The sequence below is a fragment of the Corvus cornix genome, chromosome 15, assembly GCF_000738735.6.
Source record: "Corvus cornix cornix isolate S_Up_H32 chromosome 15, ASM73873v5, whole genome shotgun sequence".
Classification (NCBI taxonomy): Eukaryota; Metazoa; Chordata; class Aves; order Passeriformes; family Corvidae; genus Corvus; species Corvus cornix.
In genome coordinates this window covers 10069516-10089820 of record NC_046345.1, presented here as the reverse complement: position 1 = coordinate 10089820, position 20305 = coordinate 10069516, and the positions used below count along the sequence as shown (strand labels likewise).

The 20305-nt window shown below is 46.1% G+C and overlaps 1 protein-coding gene and 1 long non-coding RNA gene across 3 annotated transcripts in view; one reads left to right on the top strand and one right to left on the bottom strand.

Moving 5' to 3' along the window:
• Window positions 1–20305, top strand: part of LIMK2 (LIM domain kinase 2) — a 31039-nt gene that overhangs the window by 8388 nt on the left and 2346 nt on the right. The window contains exons 1-14 of one of the 2 annotated variants that reach the window (XM_010398082.4): window positions 1847–1930; window positions 6862–6997; window positions 8263–8372; window positions 8616–8804; window positions 9210–9315; window positions 10646–10842; window positions 11556–11742; window positions 14068–14154; window positions 14886–15017; window positions 15286–15342; window positions 15512–15577; window positions 16370–16544; window positions 17811–17866; window positions 19902–20059. In XM_010398082.4, coding sequence (XP_010396384.1) covers window positions 1878–1930; window positions 6862–6997; window positions 8263–8372; window positions 8616–8804; window positions 9210–9315; window positions 10646–10842; window positions 11556–11742; window positions 14068–14154; window positions 14886–15017; window positions 15286–15342; window positions 15512–15577; window positions 16370–16544; window positions 17811–17866; window positions 19902–20059 — 1709 coding nt within the window. In that variant the 5' untranslated portion in view covers window positions 1847–1877. Of the gene's footprint in view, window positions 1–1846; window positions 1931–6861; window positions 6998–8262; window positions 8373–8615; window positions 8805–9209; window positions 9316–10645; window positions 10843–11555; window positions 11743–14067; window positions 14155–14885; window positions 15018–15285; window positions 15343–15511; window positions 15578–16369; window positions 16545–17810; window positions 17867–19901; window positions 20060–20305 lie in introns of those variants that run through there. The other variant, XM_039561224.1, reaches the window with a different exon arrangement.
• LOC109144423 lies at window positions 1924–19903 on the bottom strand. Its single transcript, XR_002045190.3, has 3 exons — window positions 18015–19903; window positions 4567–4777; window positions 1924–2362 (listed from the first exon to the last, which is right to left on the bottom strand). It is a non-coding gene; the product is annotated as an uncharacterized LOC109144423 (long non-coding RNA).

Below are 20305 nucleotides of genomic sequence, written 5' to 3'. Positions count from 1 at the left end.
AGTAAAATCATTTTGATAAGAAGTTTCCTGTTTAAGTAGACATTTGACTATGTGTCCTTTGGCTTTAAGGAAGTCTTAAAATCCTTTCCTAGTTGCTTAGCTGTCTGGGTGGTTTTTATTACTTTGAAGTTAGGCTTTATCTGCTGGCTTCATTCACAGACTAGCTGGCTGCTTATCACATCTGTGGATCAAATCTTCAAAGGTTTTGTCTGAAGAGTTGGGATTTATGAGGTCACGTGGAATGCCCCTCGGAGGGCATTCAGCCCATGGCAGCAGAACTGTGGGGAAAGGCTTTTGTGTGTAAGTGATAGAGGCGGGAGGGGCTTGGGCTGCACGGGAGGTGTTGTGTGTGTGGTGGGGAGGTGCTGATAGCCAGAGAAGCGCAGGATTGCGAGCACTGGCCCCTTTTCAGCACGCAACATATAGAGAATGTGGGAGACCAGAGCGCATTCCTAGACACAGACTCACCGTGTTGCTGCTTCCAGTAGAGCTGTGTGAAATGTCAGAAGGAATTAGACCCGTGCTGGAACTGACAAGCACATCGGGCTCTGCAGCACTAGGCTTCACTGCACTTTTACAGCCAGGCTTACCTACACTGAATGGGGAAAATGGAGATTTTTTTTTCCCTTCAGAAAGATGGCTTCTTATTAAAAATTAAATTTTAAAAAAAGTTTAAAAAAGGAGTAAAAAAGAATGCTAAAAGCTGCCTAGGTTTCTGCGCACTTCAACAGCGAGCAGCAGCTGTCAAGTCTGCAGCCAAGACTGCCTTGTTCCAGCCCTAAGCATCCCTGAACAGTGTGCCAGCTGAGATGAGCATCTCCAGGAAAAGCACATTTGAGTGCTCTTGCCTCTGGAACAGAGCATGGTTTTCAGGCTGTGTTCAGGCATGCCAGGCTTTGCTGACTACAAAAATGGGCAGGCTCAGTGCAGCGGAATATGTTTGTTGCATTTTTGCGTGTCTTGTGAGCAGCTTTAGCTGATTAGGTCACTGGAGATTGTGCTTGGCTTCAGACAAGCACAATGATACAACTGTATGTGCTGTGAGCAGGAGAGAGTACTCCGTGCTGATTTATGCCTATCAGCTTCCATTCAGGAGATGATGATTCAGTTAAAGGATTGTAATGATTTCTTAAAACAGTATTGGAAAGAAAGCAGTTTTTCCTTGGATGAAGCACACTGTGAGTTACCTCCTGCAGCAAGGTGAACGGATTGTAGGTGCTGTAAAGGCAGGATAACCCCACTCACTGTGAAGGGTTTAGGAATGTACATAGTTAATTTGATATATTTGGAGATGTGGCTCATTGCTGTCTTTGACTTCTCCATTAGAACGTGCGGCTGCTGCAAAGACAAGTTTCACGTGTGTGTGCTTGTATTCTTTGGCCAAAGCTGCTCTCTTTCAGCACTATGTAGGCAGCCCCTCTTTGGGTCAGAGCGCCAGCCCTGTGAAGGAGCGAGAGCCTGTGGAGGCTCTGGAGCCGCTGCTGTCTGCCTGCCATGGCTCCTCCTCCCCTCCCACCCTTGGGTGGAACCAGAGAAGGGAAAACTTGCCAGTAGTTAGCAGGCAGCAGAGCTCGCAAAACTACTGCAGCAGCATGTCCCACTAGCCCGGTTAGCAGTGATTCTGTCCTTCCCGAGGTGCTGCTGCTGCTGCTGCTGAGCACAGGAGAAGATGGTTATAGCAATGGGAGCCAGGAAAAATCTGAAAAGGAATGAGCAGCCAGGAGACCTGGCATTCCTTGGGCAGCTTCAAAGGGAGGTGAAGTATCTGAATCAGCACAAGAGTAAATGAGCACTGGCTGCTGCCATGTTGGCAGAACAGAGCTGTTCAGAGGCAGTTGGACAAGTTTGTGGCTGATCCGGTTTATCCAGTGTTGAAGATGGGAAGTTACTTGTCTGCTCCAGCTTACTTCGCTCCCAAGGATCCTTTTCGGTAAGTCTTGCATAGGATTAGCAGTGGGCCTCCAAAGTGTGGTTTCCCCCCTGCGATGCCATCCTAAGCAGTCTGTGTGTGAGGCTGGAAGAATGAGGTCCCATGCTCGTGTGCCAGAAACAGCTGGCCTCAAACTGGGATCCCATATTGCTTCGAGGAGGTGACAGGGAAGATTCTTATTGTCAGTCCCTTCCTAGCTCCCTAGTTTGAGGGAACAGCTCCAATGTGCGCGTAGCCAGGCAGGCTCCCTTCCAGAGAGCACTAGATATGCCGCTGTACCCTGTGCCCCTGTGCTTTGCTCACCAGCAGAGGAATGAGATTAATGTGGCTGCTGCTGCTTCTCTTCCAAAGCTCCTTGTGTCTGGATGAGGTGAGGTGCTGCTGTGGGAGTTCAGGAGGGTGATGTAATCTGCAGCAATGCAGCACATAATCCTGTTTGAGAAAAGAAACCAGGTACTTTGCAGGTAACTAGGGATGAGCAACACACTTTCCTTACATGGAAAGGATACTTTGGTGATATTTTGGTTAATTCAACTTTTATTCGGTTTTGGTCCAGTTGAACAAATGAGAATTGAGAAGGGTGATAGTTCCAGAGTAACACTTTGGTTGCGTTGCATCTCCCCAGTGAGAAAAGTCAGTGGGGCTGAACACAGCCAGGCTGGTGATTGACACTGATGTGCTGATTAGGTGGACGGATGAGGGAAGGCACAGCTTGCACTTTCATTGTCTCCCTCCTATCCCCTCTGCTCGGGTTTGCTTGTTATTGATCCTATTCTGCAAACACTGTTGTACTGATTTGGGAGTAAGAAGCCTTTTGGTAAAACAGTCTAGGTTAGGAGTAAATACTGCTGCCCAGTTGCTGAGCTTCTTTAGGCAACTTTGTGAAACAGCAGCTGCTTTCAGAAGAAAGAAAGTGAGCAGACACTCGTTATTTGTAATATGTGTAGGATATTATGCTGAACCATAGATACACCTTCTCCTGAATGTGTGGAAATGGTTTTGCATAGTCAGAATTTAATCACTCTGTCTTTCTAGTAGTCTGTTTTCTAGCGTCTGTTTTTCTTTGTCTGGTGTCTCTTACGTAGCCAGTGCACACACTGCTGCTAAGCCCGGGTGAGTAAGCCTTTGGGTTAGCTACAGGCTGGGGTAATGCTTTATTCTGCAGCTCTCTGCCTGACTGTCCTCTCCCTGCCCTGCCTGCAGAATTGGAACCACGGCTCTCCTGAGCTTGTCTAGCGTAAACTGATCTGGCCTGACAGTGTGTGTGAGGGGGGCATCTGGTTAATGAGCCCTTCTCAAAGGGGTCTGTCTCTTCAATACTGGGGAAATCTTTGCTTCCATGAAGGTATTGGCTTTCATTTAGCTGTAAAACAGATGCCACATCAATTGAAACCATGCTGGTTACCTGTTGTGACCTGATCCTCCTACCACTCCCCCTAAAACCAAGAGTCCGTGGAGCAGTGATTTGTGAGCTCTTTCTGCACTTGCTGTGCTGCAGAGCATCAGGGCTGAACTCTGCATCCAGGTGCTGCCTGTAGTCCCTGGAGGATGGCTGTGGGAGGCAGATTAATTTATTCTGTACAGCCAAAACTGGGAAGTGAAGAATCATAATGTCTGGTCTGTATAATCAGAGTAGGGTTCTGCAGCTCTGAAAATGGTGGCTGGGCAGCAAGAGGAAGCACGTCAGGTACGGCTGTTACCATTCCTCCATGAAACTTGATTACCATGGTTTGCTATTTTGTAATAAGAATAATCTAGGAGAAGATTAGTTGTTTCTAATCTATAAAAGATAGAGGAGCATGGCATACTCCTTTCCTTTGGTTGTGGTGACTGGCAAAGGTTAGGTTCCTTAATACTTGTAGCAGTAATTGTATTCCTGTCTCAGCTGATGTGAACCTTGGTGCAATGGCACAGCTCCAGTGAGGCAGGAGAGGAAGAAATGGCAACTCTTGTATCTTCTGGGATAAAATTCTGACATATCTCTTCAATGAGAGCCTTGTGGAACAATCACGTGATGCTTTTATCATTTGGTGAAGGCATTGAAGCCATCCATACCTGTGCTGTCAGACAGTTTCCCACACCTGTCAAAACTAAAGCCTTTTCAAGGTTACAGAATGCATGGTAAGTAACAAAGGTGCTGTTTGGCATCATGGGCTGGAGCCATGTCCTGTTCCTGGCAGTGAAGCAGCCAGTTAGACCCATTCCCAGCTTCCAGCCTCTCCAGGGCTGCTTGCTCTATTCCTGTTGCCTCATTGCCCAGGGTGGGGTTCTGAGCCTTAAGCTGCAAACTGGTCCTGCCCAGATTTGTTTAATTACATAGCAGAGAACTGACTGCTGGCTCCACCTCCTCACCTTCATTTTGCTATGGGTGTATTCCAGATTAGATACCAGTGCTTACTTCCGGATGGAAGCAAACTTAACTAAGTGCTCTAAGGTTGAATCAAACCATTTAGTACTAGAGGAAGGGTAAAGGGAAGACAAATGCACATGATCCCATGGAGCCCACCTAAACAGAATTGCAGTCTGTATTGCTTTTGCAGAAATTTTACATTTACTTAGGGAGAAAAAGGAAGTGTGAAATTGAAGAGGGGTGAGGAGGGGAAGGTGATGTGCTTAAAAACAAGTAAGTGACCCACCTGCTTGGAGAGAACACAGACAGAAAGTCAAGTCCTGAATTTCTGGTGAAGCAGTCTCCAGCACTGCTGTCTGCATCCCAAGTGCAGGCCTGGTCACAGCTCCCTGTTTGAAGATGTAATCACTCCTGGAGCACACACACTGGTATAGGCATGCATGGAGGAGTTGGATAAGTCTGAGGGATCCGATTTGTCAGTACTTAGCCAGATATTCCTGCCACAAAATGATAGAAATCTTTGCTGTTAGTCTCCACTTGCTCTTTTTTCCCTCCCACTCACCTACTTGCTCATTCAGCATGGGGTATTTACTGCAAATGGAAGCCAAAGGCCAGTGGTTGAAGGCAGAATGCACTGGGATGCCCTCTGGGTCTCTTGCATACCAGGAGCAGGGTGTAACCATGACAGTGCCCTCAGACTGGGACTGTAGTGATGTAGGAACCATGTGCAGCAATCTTAAATTACTGCTCCCTATGCTTCACACAAAATTGGCAGGGCCTCTTGCATATGCTGGCGTTCTTTCCCATCACTTGGAGGGGGGACAGGATTTGATGCTCCTCAGCTGGGATAACAAACACTACAAAAGCCAAATACATTTTAAGGAGCAATCTTCCTGAGGGGAGGGTACAGCACTGAATACTCCATGAGCTGTGTTTTTCCCTAAAGCTTACAAGCAGCTTTACCTTGTTGCTTTGCAGTCTCTTGAGATGGAGCAAATAACTCTCTCCATATTGGAGCATGACCAGCTTCACATATCATCACGCTCATTACAAGCTGGTGGAGTTTACAAGGAATGTCTTTGGCACAAATAAGCTTCCAGAAAGCTTGTGAGAGGTGAAGTCAACTGTAGCTCTCATCTTAGCCCTGGGAGCATGTAAAAAGTGCTCCTCCAGTGCCACCAGCAGTCTCCAGCATACTGGGTGCTGAGGGAGACTGGCTGTCCGGAGAGACACCCACCTAAACCCCCATCTCCCTGCAGTGGTTCCCCCCCCCAGTGTAGTAACTGAGACAGGTGTTGGGGTAAGGGGCAGAAGAAACGCTTCTTCCCATATATGGGAAAACATCGTGCTGATGATCGCATTGATCCTCAAGGTGTTTCTTTGAACCAGTTATTGGTGACTAACCTGCTTTGGATTCTGCCCTCAGAAATGGCCAGTGCCAGATTTATTTTCCTTTTAAAGTCTGAGAGCATGCTGCCCAGGGCTAATGGAATAATCCTTAGTGATGCAACTGCTGTCTGTGCCTTATCTCTCCAGTAAGTTACACCTCCATGCTGCTGAAGTTAAACTCCCTTGCCCAGTGCATCTTGCTGAGGCAGGATTATTTTGTATTTAGCAAACCTGGGTTCTGTTTGTGATTTGCTAGAAGATATCTGCAGTAGAATTGCTGCATTTTTTTCCTTGATTTTTTTTTTTTTTCTGGGGGGAGGAGGGGGAAGTTTGTTTCTTGAAAGGACATTAATAGAGGATTAATAATGGTTGCTTGTTGAAATAGAGGCTGACTGATATGTGAAGGATTTCGGGATTCTCTTAATGAAATCAGAGAATTAATTTTATTTAGGGTTTTTTTGGTGGGTTGCTTGTGGTGTTTATTTTCTCATGCACTGTCATCAGCAGAAGGGAGAACAATTGGCTGAGAGAGGTGGACTTTCATCACAGTTAATTGGTGGATGCAGTAAGTATATGGAGCTCAGGGGATGAACTGCTTTGAAAACTCTCCCTCAAATGCACAGTGCTGCAGTTTACCTTTTGGGAGAGGTCTGCTTACAGATCAATAGAAAAGCTTTCCAGAAAGGTTGGTGCAAAACTGGCTTTGCATTTCAAAGGGAAGTGGATCCTGCCTCTCTGTCCCGCTTCCTAAACTGGCTGAGGAGGCAGGTGCCCTGGCACAAGACAGGTGATGCTATAGAAACACTAAGTAGAAACAGAGCAGAGCTCTCTATGCTGGGCAGCTCTGCAGCTGGAAATTTGCATCCAGAAAGAGGGAGAAAGTAGAGGAGCAAAATTTACAAAGCAGAATTTATAAACGTACTGATGTGTTTCAATGTGTGGGATTTGTTTTAAACTTTGGAAGCTTCTTTTTCTTTGTGCTGGTTGATTTCACCTCTCCTTACAAACCTTGGGTTTGGTGCTAATTTTCAGTTCAAAGAGCACTGGGAAGTGGAAGGGTTTAGTACATCCATAACTGGCAGACCTCCCTGGTGGTGAGCTGCTGCTGGATGTCTGTGTTCTCCATGCAGGAAAGGACCATTGATTTGTGACTTGTTGCCAACTGGAACTTTGTTCCTTTGTTTCCTTCAAGGTGCTCTGAATGCCAGGATCCCCTCACTAACTGGTACTATGAGAAAGATGGGAAGCTGTACTGTCACAAAGACTACTGGGGGAAGTTTGGGGAATCTTGCCATGGCTGCTCTCTGCTGATGACTGGACCTGTGATGGTAAGGACTTTGAAGGACTCCTGCTTGGAGGCAGGACGTGCCTGCCTCCAACTCCTCAAACTTACTTGGGAGTTGTCTTAGGTATTCAGATAACCAAATAAACTGAGGATAATAATCTCCTTGTTACTCTAATCTCAGATTAGAAATGAAGATTGTGTGTTCATCTTCTACATAAAGATTAATTTTGAATGGGGGTAGCTGTTAAAAGGAGGGCGATGTGAGAATCTGAAGCATATGAACAAATAAGGTGCTGAAAAGTACAGACCTGAGAAGTAGAAAGGTGATTCAGGGGACATCTGTTCAGTTTCTGTAGCACAGTGCCTCAGTGTCTCCACGGGGTGATTTTCCGCTGCAGTGTGGAGTCAAAGCTCTCGGCCCAGGATAAGCAGCAGGTTCTGGCTGTGGGAAGGTTACCATCCAAGTCCCACCTGGGTTGTGGCCAGAGTGCTTTTTCAGGCTGATGGTGTCTTGAAGCAGTGTTAGCCCCAACTGCTTTGATGCACTGAACTCTGCCTGCACGATATGGGCTCACCTAAATGTTCCCCTCCTGCACAACCTTGCAAATATTTAAACTTTAAAACTGCCAAGAATGAAACATAACCATTATTTTTCTGGAGCCTAAATAAAAAGCAGAATGGTACTCAGTAATATGATTGCTAACTCAAAAGGAAATACTGAGAAATGTGCAGACAGTTTCTCATTGCCTGCAAAAGTCTTTGCATAATACTGTCACTAAAGGAATTCTCATAAGGAAAATAGAAAAACAGACTAATTAATAAAATTATTCTTTAAAGGATTTATTGTCTCAGTTTGTACTTTTTTTTCTGTCAGCTGGCTGGTTAAATATCTGAATTTGTGCATTGCCTGTCTGCCAAAAAAAAAGCCCTTTCAGCTTTATTAATTCAGGCATAACATTAGTTATCTTGCCAAGAGCAACTGAACAGGAAGGTTTAATGCCTTGTTTACTAGTCTGAAGCAGACTATCAACTATTTTTGATAGTTGAACAGCTGCCAAATACAGCAGAGGTTCCTGGGACACAAGCTTTGCTTAGCTTGTTGATGTGTTTGTTTTGGAGTTCTGCAAACAAGGTGCCAATGATGGGGTTCAGGAAAGACAGAATGGACTAATATAACTCTCCAGTAAAAAACTGCCACTTGCCTTAGAGACTTGAATGTGAATGAACATGTTAATTGGAGAGGCTAGCAGGAGCTGCATCTGCTGATGGGTTTTGGCCCTCCTAAGCTACTCCCTTTTCTGTCTGTAGGTGGCTGGCGAATACAAGTATCACCCCGAGTGCTTTGCTTGTATGAGCTGCAAAGTGATCATCGAAGATGGGGACACTTATGCACTGGTGCAACATTCCACTCTCTACTGGTAAGAGGAGCTGAACGTAGCCACAGAGCTGCTCCCTGCTGAGTGTAAGCTGAGTGCAGCTGGCTCAGAGTGGTTCAGCTGAATGCTACTCTGTGGAATGCCAGGAAGCTGCCTTTGAGGGAGGGAAGAAGTAGTGGTGTGAACACTAAAACTATGGCTTGTGGTCAGTGAGAGAGCTCAGACATGTGAGTTTGGCAGGGAGGGATGGGACATTGCCATAATGACTTTTTTCACTTCTTCCAGTGGAAAATGCCATAACCAGATTGTGCTGACACCGATGATAGAAAAACACTCCACTGAGTCTCTGCGTGAGCAGCTGCCCTATACACTGACCCTCATCTCCATGCCAGCAGCCACGGATGGCAAGAGGGGGTTCTCTGTGTCTGTTGAAGGTGGCTGCTCCAGCTATGCCACTGGTGTCCAGGTGAAAGAGTGAGTATGACTGGATTGTGTGCAACGTACATGTTTGTGCAGAGGGAGCTGGTAAAAATCCTGCAGCACTGTTGTCCTGAGGGAATCTTAGCATTACAGGGACGTATGTGGGCTAATAGTCATTTGTGTTTCATCTTCAGTCTTGTGACAGCCTTAACTGATAATTGTATCTCTCAGTGCTGTCTCCTTCAGTGAACACAAAACATTTGAACTATCAATTTTACCACTGGTGATATGAAGAGCTCTCTCCACACCTGCTCAGACCTAAGCACTTGGTGTAATAGTAGCTCCCCATGTTGGTAGATTAGCATTGTTTTATTTCAAAATATCAATATGAAGGGGAGCATATTTTTGATAATTTTGGCTAAACTGACTTCACATACAGACTGTAATTCCCATATTTAGAGTTAACAGGATGCACATCAGCCCAGATGTCCGAAATGCCATCCACCCTGCAGATCGTATCCTGGAGATCAATGGAGCTCCTATTCGCACGTTACAGGTGGAGGAGGTGGGTAGAGTTCTATTCTGAAGCCTCCTTCTCCTCTGCCTTCCTGCATCTTTTCTCTTTCCTGACACTGTTCTCCCACCCTACATACAGTGTGTGTACACTACTAGTACTCGTGCTGACAGTAGGAATCAACATGAAGACAAGCTTTGCCTTCCAGCTGGAGAGGAAAATGTAACAGATGGAAATGCAATTAGGATTCAGTCCTGATTTTGTGGCATTCAAACGTGAAGGGAGGTAATAGGAAAAGTCTAGGGCTGTGACAGAGGACGGGGAGGCTGTGAAGACTTTACCATGTACTGCTGGTGAAGTGCACAGTTCTGATCCTTTCAGAGGCACTGATAATACAAGGGCCCAGCTGATCCTAGGTATGTTTCCCATTGCAAAATACCTATTTGCTGTCTGTATTTACAAGTAGATGCTTTCTACAGATATCAGGTGATGCTGCAAGAGTGTAGGGTGGGGTACCATTACCTTCACTTCCCAAGGGTTTTATTTACTGTTGGTGCTGAAGAGAACATGAGGAGCACAAGGCATCTCTCAGATAAATTTCCATGTAGCTCTTGCTAAGCTATTTTTTGCAGCACTGTTCAAGGTGGAAACTTGTGTAGTTTTTGAACACTTCTCAGAAAAAGAAAAGTATTTAATAGAGTCATAAAATACCAGACTGGAAAGCACCTCAAGGATCATCTGGTCCAATCTTTCTTGGCAAAAGCACTATCTAGAGCACTATGTCCAGCTGAAACATAAACGTGTCCAGTGTTGGGGAATCCACTGCTTTGCTGGGAAGATGATTCCAAGGGCTGATTGTTCGTTGTAAAAAACTATCTTTGTGTCTACCTGGAATCTTTCCAGGATTAATTTGTACCCATTGCCACTTGTATTTTCCATGTAACTCCTTGTAAAAAGGGAGTCTCCATCTTCTTTGTAGCCACTCTTTAAATACTGGAACATGGTGATAAGGTCTCCTGTAAGCCTTCTTTTCTCAAGGTTGAACAGACCCGGTTCTCTCAGCCTTTCCTCACGTGGCAGCTTCACAACCTTCAGTCATCTTTGTGGCCCATCTCTGGACCCTCCCCAGCCTGTCCACATCTTTTTTATATAGGTTACTTGTAGCTGACCAGAAAGAAGTATTGGATAACATCAGGAACTTCTGTGTTGCCAGATTGATTTGTTTGGTAGACAGTTGTGGTGCACACAACTAAACCACAACTATGGAGTGATCTCACTGAACTCTCTCTGATTCCTGAGGGCCATTCCCTGTGTCTCCTCTATCTCCTGTCATTTGCATTCCTCCTGCCTGCTGCTGTTCTGCCCTTTGGTTTGATTTCAGGTGGAGGAATTGATTCGCAAGACAAGCCAGACCCTTCAGCTGCTGATAGAGCATGACCCTGTCTCACAGCGCTTGGACAGGCTTCGTTTGGACTCCCGTCTTCCCACCCACATAAAGACACCCATCTCCCCACGCTCCCTCTCTCCACTGGACATCAAGGAGAACCTGGAAGGAACACTCCGACGGCGCTCCCTCAGGTAAAGGCTTGGAAGCACTGCCTCTGATCTATCTTGCCTTTGCCCTGTGCTCCCTGACTGGGCAGCTTAGGCCTTGCGATCACAATGACTGTAGGGACAGGGCTTATCTCTGATGTGAACCGTGGTGTAAACCATTGGAGAAGTCATGGAGAGCTTGGGATTCTGCTATATATGTATACTCTCTCTCTATTCCCTTTCAGGATGACAAGCTTTCCTTAATAAAAATAAGGAGCTCTACTGTTAACAGAAAAAGGATACTAAGTTTCAGAGTTAGGAAATCTAAAGGTCAGGTTTTTACCAGCCTTAAATGACTGGGGAAGAACATGTCCTTAAGGGGAATCTGGGTGAGGCCTGGGACTTGGGAAAAAGTCTTTCTAAGACTGGAACACTCAGTTGCTCATTTAGTCATTTACCAGTACTTTGTTCAGAGATATCAAGTAATGTGACTTCACAGCTTCCTCCCCTTGGTCTCAGAGCTCCACCTCAGACTGCCGGTGCAGGAGATGTTGTTGTTGTTGTTAGGTAGCTCTGATTTGGAAGCTGCTCTGGATTCATAAGGAGCTTCCACAGTGCAGGGAGAGCATCTGGCTTTGGAGATAGTAAAAGCACTGGACCACATTAGAAACTGCTCCCTTAGCAGTGAATGATGGGGTATGCTGGACCAAAAGTTTCCCAGCAGATTCCCTGATCTTCCTGTCATCCTTGTTTTCCAGGCGAAGTAACAGCATTTCTAAGTCTCCCGGCCCCAGCTCTCCAAAGGAACCGCTCCTTCTGAGCCGTGACATCAGTCGTTCTGAATCCCTGCGCTCCTCTTCCAGCTGCTCCCAGCAAATCTTCCGGCCCTGTGACCTGATTCATGGAGAAGTTCTAGGAAAAGGATTTTTTGGACAAGCGATCAAGGTGAGGGAGGTCCTCAAACATTCATCAGTTGTTTTGAGTACAGCAGTGTCTGCCTGTCTTGGGATCCTTCACCATAGTCTTGGTGGTTTTGCCTTGCCAATAGTGATCAGTCTTGGATCTTCCCTGGTTTGCTCTGAGATCCATTCCCTGACCATGAGTGTCTCTGACTGCTGATGGTTTTGACTTTGTCCCCTTTGAATGTCAACCTTGGCCATACATGTTCATCTCCTGAGTCAGATTTAGCACTCCAGAGTGCCTGTCACAGCAACCTCCTGGGTGAGGTGGGGAGAACAGGGAACAGGCTACACTTTCCTCTTACGAGCATCTTTCTTATGATGGGGTGCATTCAGCGCAGCATTTCTTACCCACCCTTAGTGTGGCATATTTGGGGGCTTGCTAGGCTGATGTAGTGACCAAGTCTGAACCCCTGGCACAGCCTAAATGGCTAGTCAGCGTGGGGGTAGTGGTCAGGTCTTGTATGACTCTCACAGTTAAAATCTCAATCAGTAGCTCTTATCTTGACTGAGGGTACTCCAGCAGTTCTATCCCAACATTCCTGACAGCATCAGGGGGCAGCTTCTTCTGCCTTGTTAAGGTACTGTGAGTTCCTCAGTGCTCAGATTGCACTCACCATGGGATGGGACTTCTCCCCTTACACTGGTATGAGCTTGAGATGTCCAGCACAGGAGGTGATGAGCCAGCACTACAAACCCAGTGCTTGATCCATACTAATGAGCATATTTCTCTTCTCCTCTACTCAGAGAAATAACAGGTGCAGGTAAGTGGAACCTTTGCTCTGTCGCATGCTTTTGTCATCTGTGTCCCAGCAGTTACTGGCACAAAGGTGTTTCATTTCTGCTCAAATTACCCCATGGCCATCCTGTTCTGGTGCATGCTCTGGGAGTTAGATTTGCCTCCTAGGACTTCCATGTGACACTTGTTTCAGTTTTGCTGATACGTCAGCTTTAAGAATTCCACTTAGTCTTGCCTTTGTCTCTTCGCTTCCCTTTATCATTGGATATTAGATGTCCCTGGCTTTCATATGCCTGGCTAAAACATGCAGTGTTCCCTGGCTCATTTCTTGTGTATGGATGCTTGATTTCAGATGAGAGCAGAAGAATATTGTATTCTTGCTTCTGTTGTGTTATTCCATGCACTCACATTCCACCTATGTCCAGCTTTGTTATGTCCATGGCTCCAAACAGAACTAGTTTGTCACAGTGTTTGCAAGAACTCATGAGCTTCCTAAATACAATAACTGGGTCTTGTGTTCTGGATTTCAGTTTTAGAGGTTTTCTGAAGGATTTTTTTTTTTTTTTTTTTTTAAAGCTAGGAGGCAAAAAAGTGGCATTTTTCTTAAGCTTCACATTGACTGGGTGTGATGCAGCAAATACTGTATCTGGTCACATAATTCTCTTCTGATCTGAGAGACAAGGTGGTTGTTTAGTTCCCTGGAGATCTTAGGGAGCCAGAGCTGTCCAAGTTAAGCAAACGAAGAGGAGAGAATTTCCAGGAAAACATGCTCATAGGAATTTGGACCCTTTCTACTCCTGCACCCCATGCAAGCAAGCCTGAGCTGGTTACAAAAAACCTCCATAACACAGCAAAATGCCAGGAACTAGTTGGAGACAGGCAAGCAGTTCTTGAGGAACTGGAAATGCTTTCCATGTCAAGAGCCAGGAAATTTATTACCTTATTATTATGATGGATTTCTCTGTGTTTTCCACTGTTCTAGGACATTCCTTGCAGGTTGAAACACACTGCTTGAAAGGAGCAAGGTAACATTAACTTCTTCCTGCCTTAACTGAACAGCCTGTGCACTCCAGTTCCACTTGCATGTGGATGAGATTCAGATTCCCAATAAAACCAAAGCATTTATAATGCAGTTTTGGGTTGTTTGGTTTGGTTTCTGATGTAAGTGAACATTGATTCCTTTGTTGATACAGAATGTAGTTGGTAAGCCTGTGTACAAAATGTGAGCATCCTGCTGGGGAAATGTGTTTCATAAGGGAGCTTTGAGGCATGCACCAGTGTGGAACTGGTGCCTTTGGAGGCTTTGGCAGCCCGTGTGCATGCTCAGCCCTGTGCTACCCAAACTGGAGCCTTCAACTCTGGGTCTTGGCTTGATCCTCTGTCAGCTTTAGGTAGTTTCTGTTTCACATACAGCTTTGGTGGATCCCGAAATTTCCTCTGCTCTGAATTTCCTCCCATCTCTATTCTTCTCTGGATGGAGGGGAATGTTACACTTTTCCCAAAGAGTCACAGGAGCATTGGAGCTGTGTGTTCTTGAACCTTACCTGCAGTTGTGGGTTTTGTTTCCACCAGGTGACTCACAAAGCAACAGGAAAGGTGATGGTGATGAAGGAGCTGATTCGCTGTGATGAGGAAACACAGAAGACTTTCTTGACAGAGGTACGAGCAGATTTCAAAAAGCTTCTGAGCCAGTAGTGTGGTGGAACTCTCTCCCATCTTCTGCAGAGAGAGATCCTGCCAGCAACCTGGCAGGAATGAGGGTGCTGAGGAGGGAGACATTGCATAGGGAAAAGCTGACATGAGCTGAATGTTTGCTGCAGTGAAGTGTGACTCATACTGGGCAACAGACATTGCTTCAGCTCCAGTTCATTAATTTTTCAGTGACAAGAGCAGCCTCAGTCTGAGACAAATTGATCTGTGCAGTACATAAAGGATTTATCCCTTGAGCCTTGTGCATAAGTACAAAGGATGAGGGCCAATATCTGTAAGATATTTAAGACTCACGCTGTATTTAAGGAAAACTATTTTCTTGGTGGCTGCTTACTATGTTTTTCAAAGTCAGATTTAGCTTAAAGGCAGCTCCCTAAACACCTGATACTGCTGTTGTGGCCCTGACACATATAGCACAGACCCAATAGCTGCCCTGGAGAGCTTCTCACTCTGAAAAGTTAGCTAAACTCAAGGGTGCTCTCCTTAAAGACTAAGATCAGGTTAATTGCACAGCATGAAAATGAAAAGGCAACAGTTAACTGACTGCCTTAAGGTTGGGGTTTGAGTGTTCTCTGTCACCCCAGAAGAGAACTTTGAATACTGGAGTGCTTTTCACCACAGAATGGATCTGTCAGGACTTGTTCCATTCACTTTTTGGAGTGGGATGTGTCTGCTTGCAGGTGAAAGTGATGCGCAGCCTGGACCACCCCAATGTGCTGAAGTTCATTGGTGTGTTGTACAAGGACAAGAAGCTGAATCTCCTCACCGAGTACATTGAGGGGGGCACGCTGAAGGACTTCCTCCGCAATGCAGTGAGTATGGACACCTGGGAGACCTGCCCTCAGTGAGTCTGACTGTGTTGGTGGTTGTACCAGCCTTACGTACTTGTTGTTAGTTGTCTTTGGAGCTGTGTGGTAGAGCTGCTTCTTAGCTGTGGGTGAGCTTGAGGCAGGAAGCCTTTTCTTTCCAGGGCTGTATCATGTGTCTCTTGACTGCTGTAAGAGTCCCTGTTGTGAAGGAACTGCTGTCAACCATCTGGCTGGTAAGATAGTCCCTGACCATTGAGGATTTGTCTTTCAGGACCCATTTCCCTGGCAGCAGAAGGTCAGCTTTGCCAAAGGAATTGCCTCTGGAATGGTGAGTTGACTGTCACTTCCTCACAGAGCAAACTCAGGGGTCAGGGTTAGTGGCTTCAGCAGGGTGATGTATGAGGGGCTGTGGACACTGCCTGACTACTGGAATTGGGTTGTTGAGGCTGTAAATGCTCAACTGGGAATCCCTAACACCAGCTTTTCTCCTGTTCCAGGCTTACTTGCACTCCATGTGCATCATTCACAGAGACCTGAATTCACACAATTGCCTGATCAAGTTGGTGAGTTACACCTCTGTCCCCACAGCATGCTGCTCCTCTCCTTGGCATCTTCCTCCCTTGGTTTTCTCCACATGATGTTCCCTCTTTTGTCAGGGTGGAACTGATTTCAGAGAGGCTTTGTGCCCCAAGCAAAGGAGCTTCATTCTGACACATGATTTTCCAGACTGATGTAGCTTCACTGTTTCTGTGTTCTCTTACTACCTTTCCTTTGGTAGCAGCTCCTGTAACAGTCACCTTCTGAGAGTTAGTACAGCTCTGTTCTTTATCTCAAATATGAGATGTTCTCTGCAGCTCTTTCTGTTCTTTTAACCACTTGATGACTTTTTATTGGTACTCAAGATTCAGACAAGTGTGTAGGTGTGTGCACATGTGTTTTCTCTCTTTCTTAAATGCTGGGTCACAAGATTTTTGTGTAGCTTCATTCCCTCAAGCCTGCCCTTGTTCATTTGGCTTCAGACAACCCAGGATGAAAGTCCAAGTTAATTCCTGACCAGGTAAAAGAGGAAGATCTAAAAGGAAAGGTCCAGGTATCCCCTGGCAAGTGTAGCCACATTGATGGGATAAGTGCTAGCAACCACACAGGAAATAAGACAATGAAGGGAGGAAGTGATGAGTTGGGATCCTGAATTGGGTATTTTACACCTGTCTGGACATCTTGCTATGCTCATGTGGCTGCAGAAAACCTGGATAGTTGACCTTAGACTATAGTTGGTAGTGAACAGGAATTGCAGCCTCTTTGCTCCTGAAAGGAGCTGAAAATAATCAGTGGCTTGTACTAAATCCCCTGTGCAGGATAAGACAGTGGTGGTGGCTGACTTCGGTCTGTCTCGGCTGATTGTGGAAGAAAGGAAAAAGCCCACTTTAGAGAAGCCATCTGCCAAGAAACGAATGCTCCGCAAGAGTGACAGGAAAAAGCGCTACACGGTGGTTGGGAACCCATACTGGATGGCCCCAGAGATGCTGAATGGTAAGAGTTCAGTAGCAAGGAGCAGGCCAGGAGACAGCCTGTGACAAGGTACAGAGATGACAGGATTACTGAAAGCTTCTGTGCCCCAGTAACAATCAAACCTTTCAGAGCCTGTGCTTTTAGACCTGCTAATGTGGAAGCTTATTTATACACACAGAGGCCATAGCTGCAGTCCTGCAGTACCTGACCTGGTAAGCCTTTGTACTAGCCCAGGTAATGTTTCTGGCTTGACAACAGGATTCTTCAGGAGGGCAACAGAAGGGATGAAGCTTATGTGTGCTGTTGCATAGATCTAGGGAGAGGCCATCTGCTGCCAGGTTTGCTGAAGCCTCAGGATTGAGGTGGGAGTTGTCCAAGTGCAGGGAAATCTGGTTTTTGGCATGCAGCCCTCAGTTGCATTAAGGTTGAGCTGTGACCCTTAAGAGGAAAAGCTGCCCCTGCAGGAGTTGAGGTGAGGGCAAAATACAGTGGATAAAATTTCTTTCTAACTAGCTGGTCTCTCTGACCAGGTTGGGCAGTTTGGTTGGCTGGGGTTATCAGCATTGTCCAGCGCAGTCTATTGGGGAAGGGAGGACTGGGCTCCTCTCCCCCCTCTCAGTTCTCCATGTTGGTTTCTTGTGTGCTGTTCTGTTTGCCTTTCCTCAGGGCCTCCAGTCCTAAAGGAGTCTGAGGCTGCTTCTCAGTTTGTCTCAGTCCTGGCATTTGTCAAGAAAACAGCAAGAGCATAGTCTGACATCACCTCTGAAAGCAAGGCTGTTTACCAGCTTCTGGCTTGGGAGGGGTGTGTCTGTAAGCAGAGCATGGCATGCTGGAGCCTGCCAGCTTTCCCAGGATCAAAGTGCTGCTGGTGTGTAATTTATTATCTCTGCAGTCACTGCAGCAGGGACTTGCTGGCTGCTGGGGACACTGAGCACTGGCTCCATGCACTAGAGATGCATGAGAACAGCAATCAATGGAAATGGGCAGAAGCTTTCCATAGTTATCCGTAGCATTTTCTCAGACCTGATACATAAGGTTTCCCAGTGTTGTCCTGTAATTCCCCAGTACAAGAGAGAAGTAGGGTTAAAATCTGTCGTGGCAGCGTAATGCAGTTGGTATATACATATCTTGGGGTGACTGACCCTGCTCAGGTTTAAGCCTTGCTTTGTCTCCTGTTTTAGGGCCCTCCAGGGAATAGGCTTAGTTAAGCTTTGTACTGGCAGCTCCTGAAATAGCAGGATGGGTAACTCTCTCTTCACAGACCTGAATGTCTCATGTTTCCTACAGGACAGAGCTACGATGAGATGGTGGACATTTTTTCATTTGGGATTGTTCTCTGTGAGGTAAGACAAGGACATTACATGGCATCTTTAATGGACCTTGTCCCCATCTCTGTGCACACATGGTATTGCCCAGATCTCTGTGTCTGAGTGTGCAGCCTGTGACCTAACAGCACATTATTAGTGAATTAGACTGGGAGAACAAGCTTACCTTGCCTCTGTTTCCTCAAGGAAGATAACTGTCTTGTAGTTTTTCTGGTCCCAGTTTCTTCCTCGTCTGTGGACATTCCTGAGTGCTTGAGCTTTTGGCCTGTGGATGTGAGGTGACAGAAATGGTAGCAGAAGGTGCTTGTCAGAAAGCCAAAGATTTGAAGTGGCTCAGACCTTGAGCATGGACAATGGCAAAGGGCAACTTGCCCAAGGTTAATTCAAGGATGGACTTGTCATGAATAGAATAGTCTGGTGTGAAATGCAGAGGTTGCTCCTGGACTGAGAGAAGCTGTAAAAAAGTCATCAGGTTCTGGTTGAGCCCTGGTATCCATTTGAAATTAGATGTATTCCCTAGAACTGCAATACTTTTTTCTTTTTCTACTGCCTCATTAAAAGAACAATCAACTGCATAATCACAGCAAATTCAGGGCCTCCACTGGGGATGGCACTTCACTTCAAAGAAGTGGAAACAAAATCCTCTTTGCAGGTCGATTAATGAAGCTTGCACCCTGACGTCTGTTGGCTTAGTTTATTTCTGAGCCAGTGCAGAGTCTGACTGTTAAATCAGGCTTTTCTATCTGCAGAACAAAAAGCAGGACTTGAAAGCTGCAAGACCCTTATTTTCAGTTTAAAAGGTGTGTATGACAGTGGAAATACAGATGAAGGCAGGGTGTTATGTGTAACACAGCAGTTGCAGGAACACCAGGGGATGCCAGCAAGTTTCATCTTCTGGGTTTGGATGAAGAGGACAAAGAAAATGTCTGTGCATAAATCTTTGTGGCCTCATCTGGAGCTCTGTTTACACTGGGCCCTCCTCTCAGAGAATGTTGTGGTTGTGAGTGATAGATTTAGGAACTTGAAAAATCTGTATGTGGGATTAAAACAATTGTTTCATCTAGAAAAAAAGACAAATAAAAGGGTAGTAGCATATGAACATTTTCCTTGTCACCAAAATGATGCTAAAAAAAAAAAACAAACCCAACAAAAAACCAACATTAAACACTCAAACAGATAAGGAAATAAATGTGCCAAAATACATAATGGGTGTTTCTGTCTAGTTACAGGATGTGGTTGTTGTGCTGAGTTATTGGCATAGAAAAGCCAGAGTGGTTATAAATAACACCCTTTCTGTGATACCCAATGAGGCTTTAAACCTAATAACTCTGTCCATGTGAAAGTTTTTATTGACCTTGTGAGTCCAGATCACCCCAGAGCTCTCTGCTGTGGGCTCCTTTACTCCTTCTACACTTGTGCTGGAGGTGGTGAGCACTGGGGCAATGCTGGGGCAGGGCTTCCCTGTCCACCCAGCCCTTACCTGGCTCTCCTTTACCTGCAGCCTCCTGGGTGTCAGTAATGGTAGTTCTTAGTTGTCCCAACCCTCTGGCTCTGGTGGGGGTTGAATCTGTCACTGGCAGAACAACTCAGAATTAGGGGTGCTGTTGGCTTCCCAGCATTGCTTAGGACAGACTCTGTACCAAGGGGCTTTGCTGATGTTGTGGTAAGATGGTTAGAAAGAGGAGGTGATGCAGGTTGCCTTGATTACCTGCAGTCAGGAGGGGCTGCATCATCCCCTGCTGCAAGACACTGTCAAGCTCCCTGAGAGGGGCACATCATCCTGTGTCTTCTGGCAGAGAGACCCTGGACAGAAGGAGAAGGCATCTGGGACCTCCTTCACAGCCATGGACTTATTACCAGGTCTTGAAAAAGTTGCCAGTGAAGTTTGTCTGTACATAGTGCCATGAGCAAGTGGCTTCATTGGAAAGGCGGAACAGTGTTTTTGTTCTTTCCACCATAATACTTTGAAGGAGCCCCTGCCTGATGCAGTTCCCTGTTTGTTAACACTCTGGAACTGGTGGAGTACTTACGTGCTTCTCTCATTTTTCCCTAGATCATAGGCCAGGTTTATGCCGACCCAGACTGTCTCCCACGCACACTGGATTTTGGCCTTAATGTCAAGCTGTTCTGGGAGAAGTTTGTTCCTCCTGATTGTCCTCCAGCCTTTTTCCCTCTGGCTGCTATTTGCTGCAGACTGGAACCGGAGAGCAGGTAGGTTTGGGGTCTGGAGGACTCTTCTTTGAAAGCCCTCAGGGTGTGTCTGTATTCCCATTGTGGAAGGACTGCTCTGCACAGAGGACAATTCCAGCCTTCTGTGGGAATGCTCAAAGGCTTCCATGAGTGGAGAGACTTCAGGCCCAACAGTTTGGGAGAGAGACTGCTGTATATGGTGGAGATCTGTGAAACAATTCCAAGATAGAGAGAGTAAAGGAGGAATGATTGTTCAGGATTTCTCAG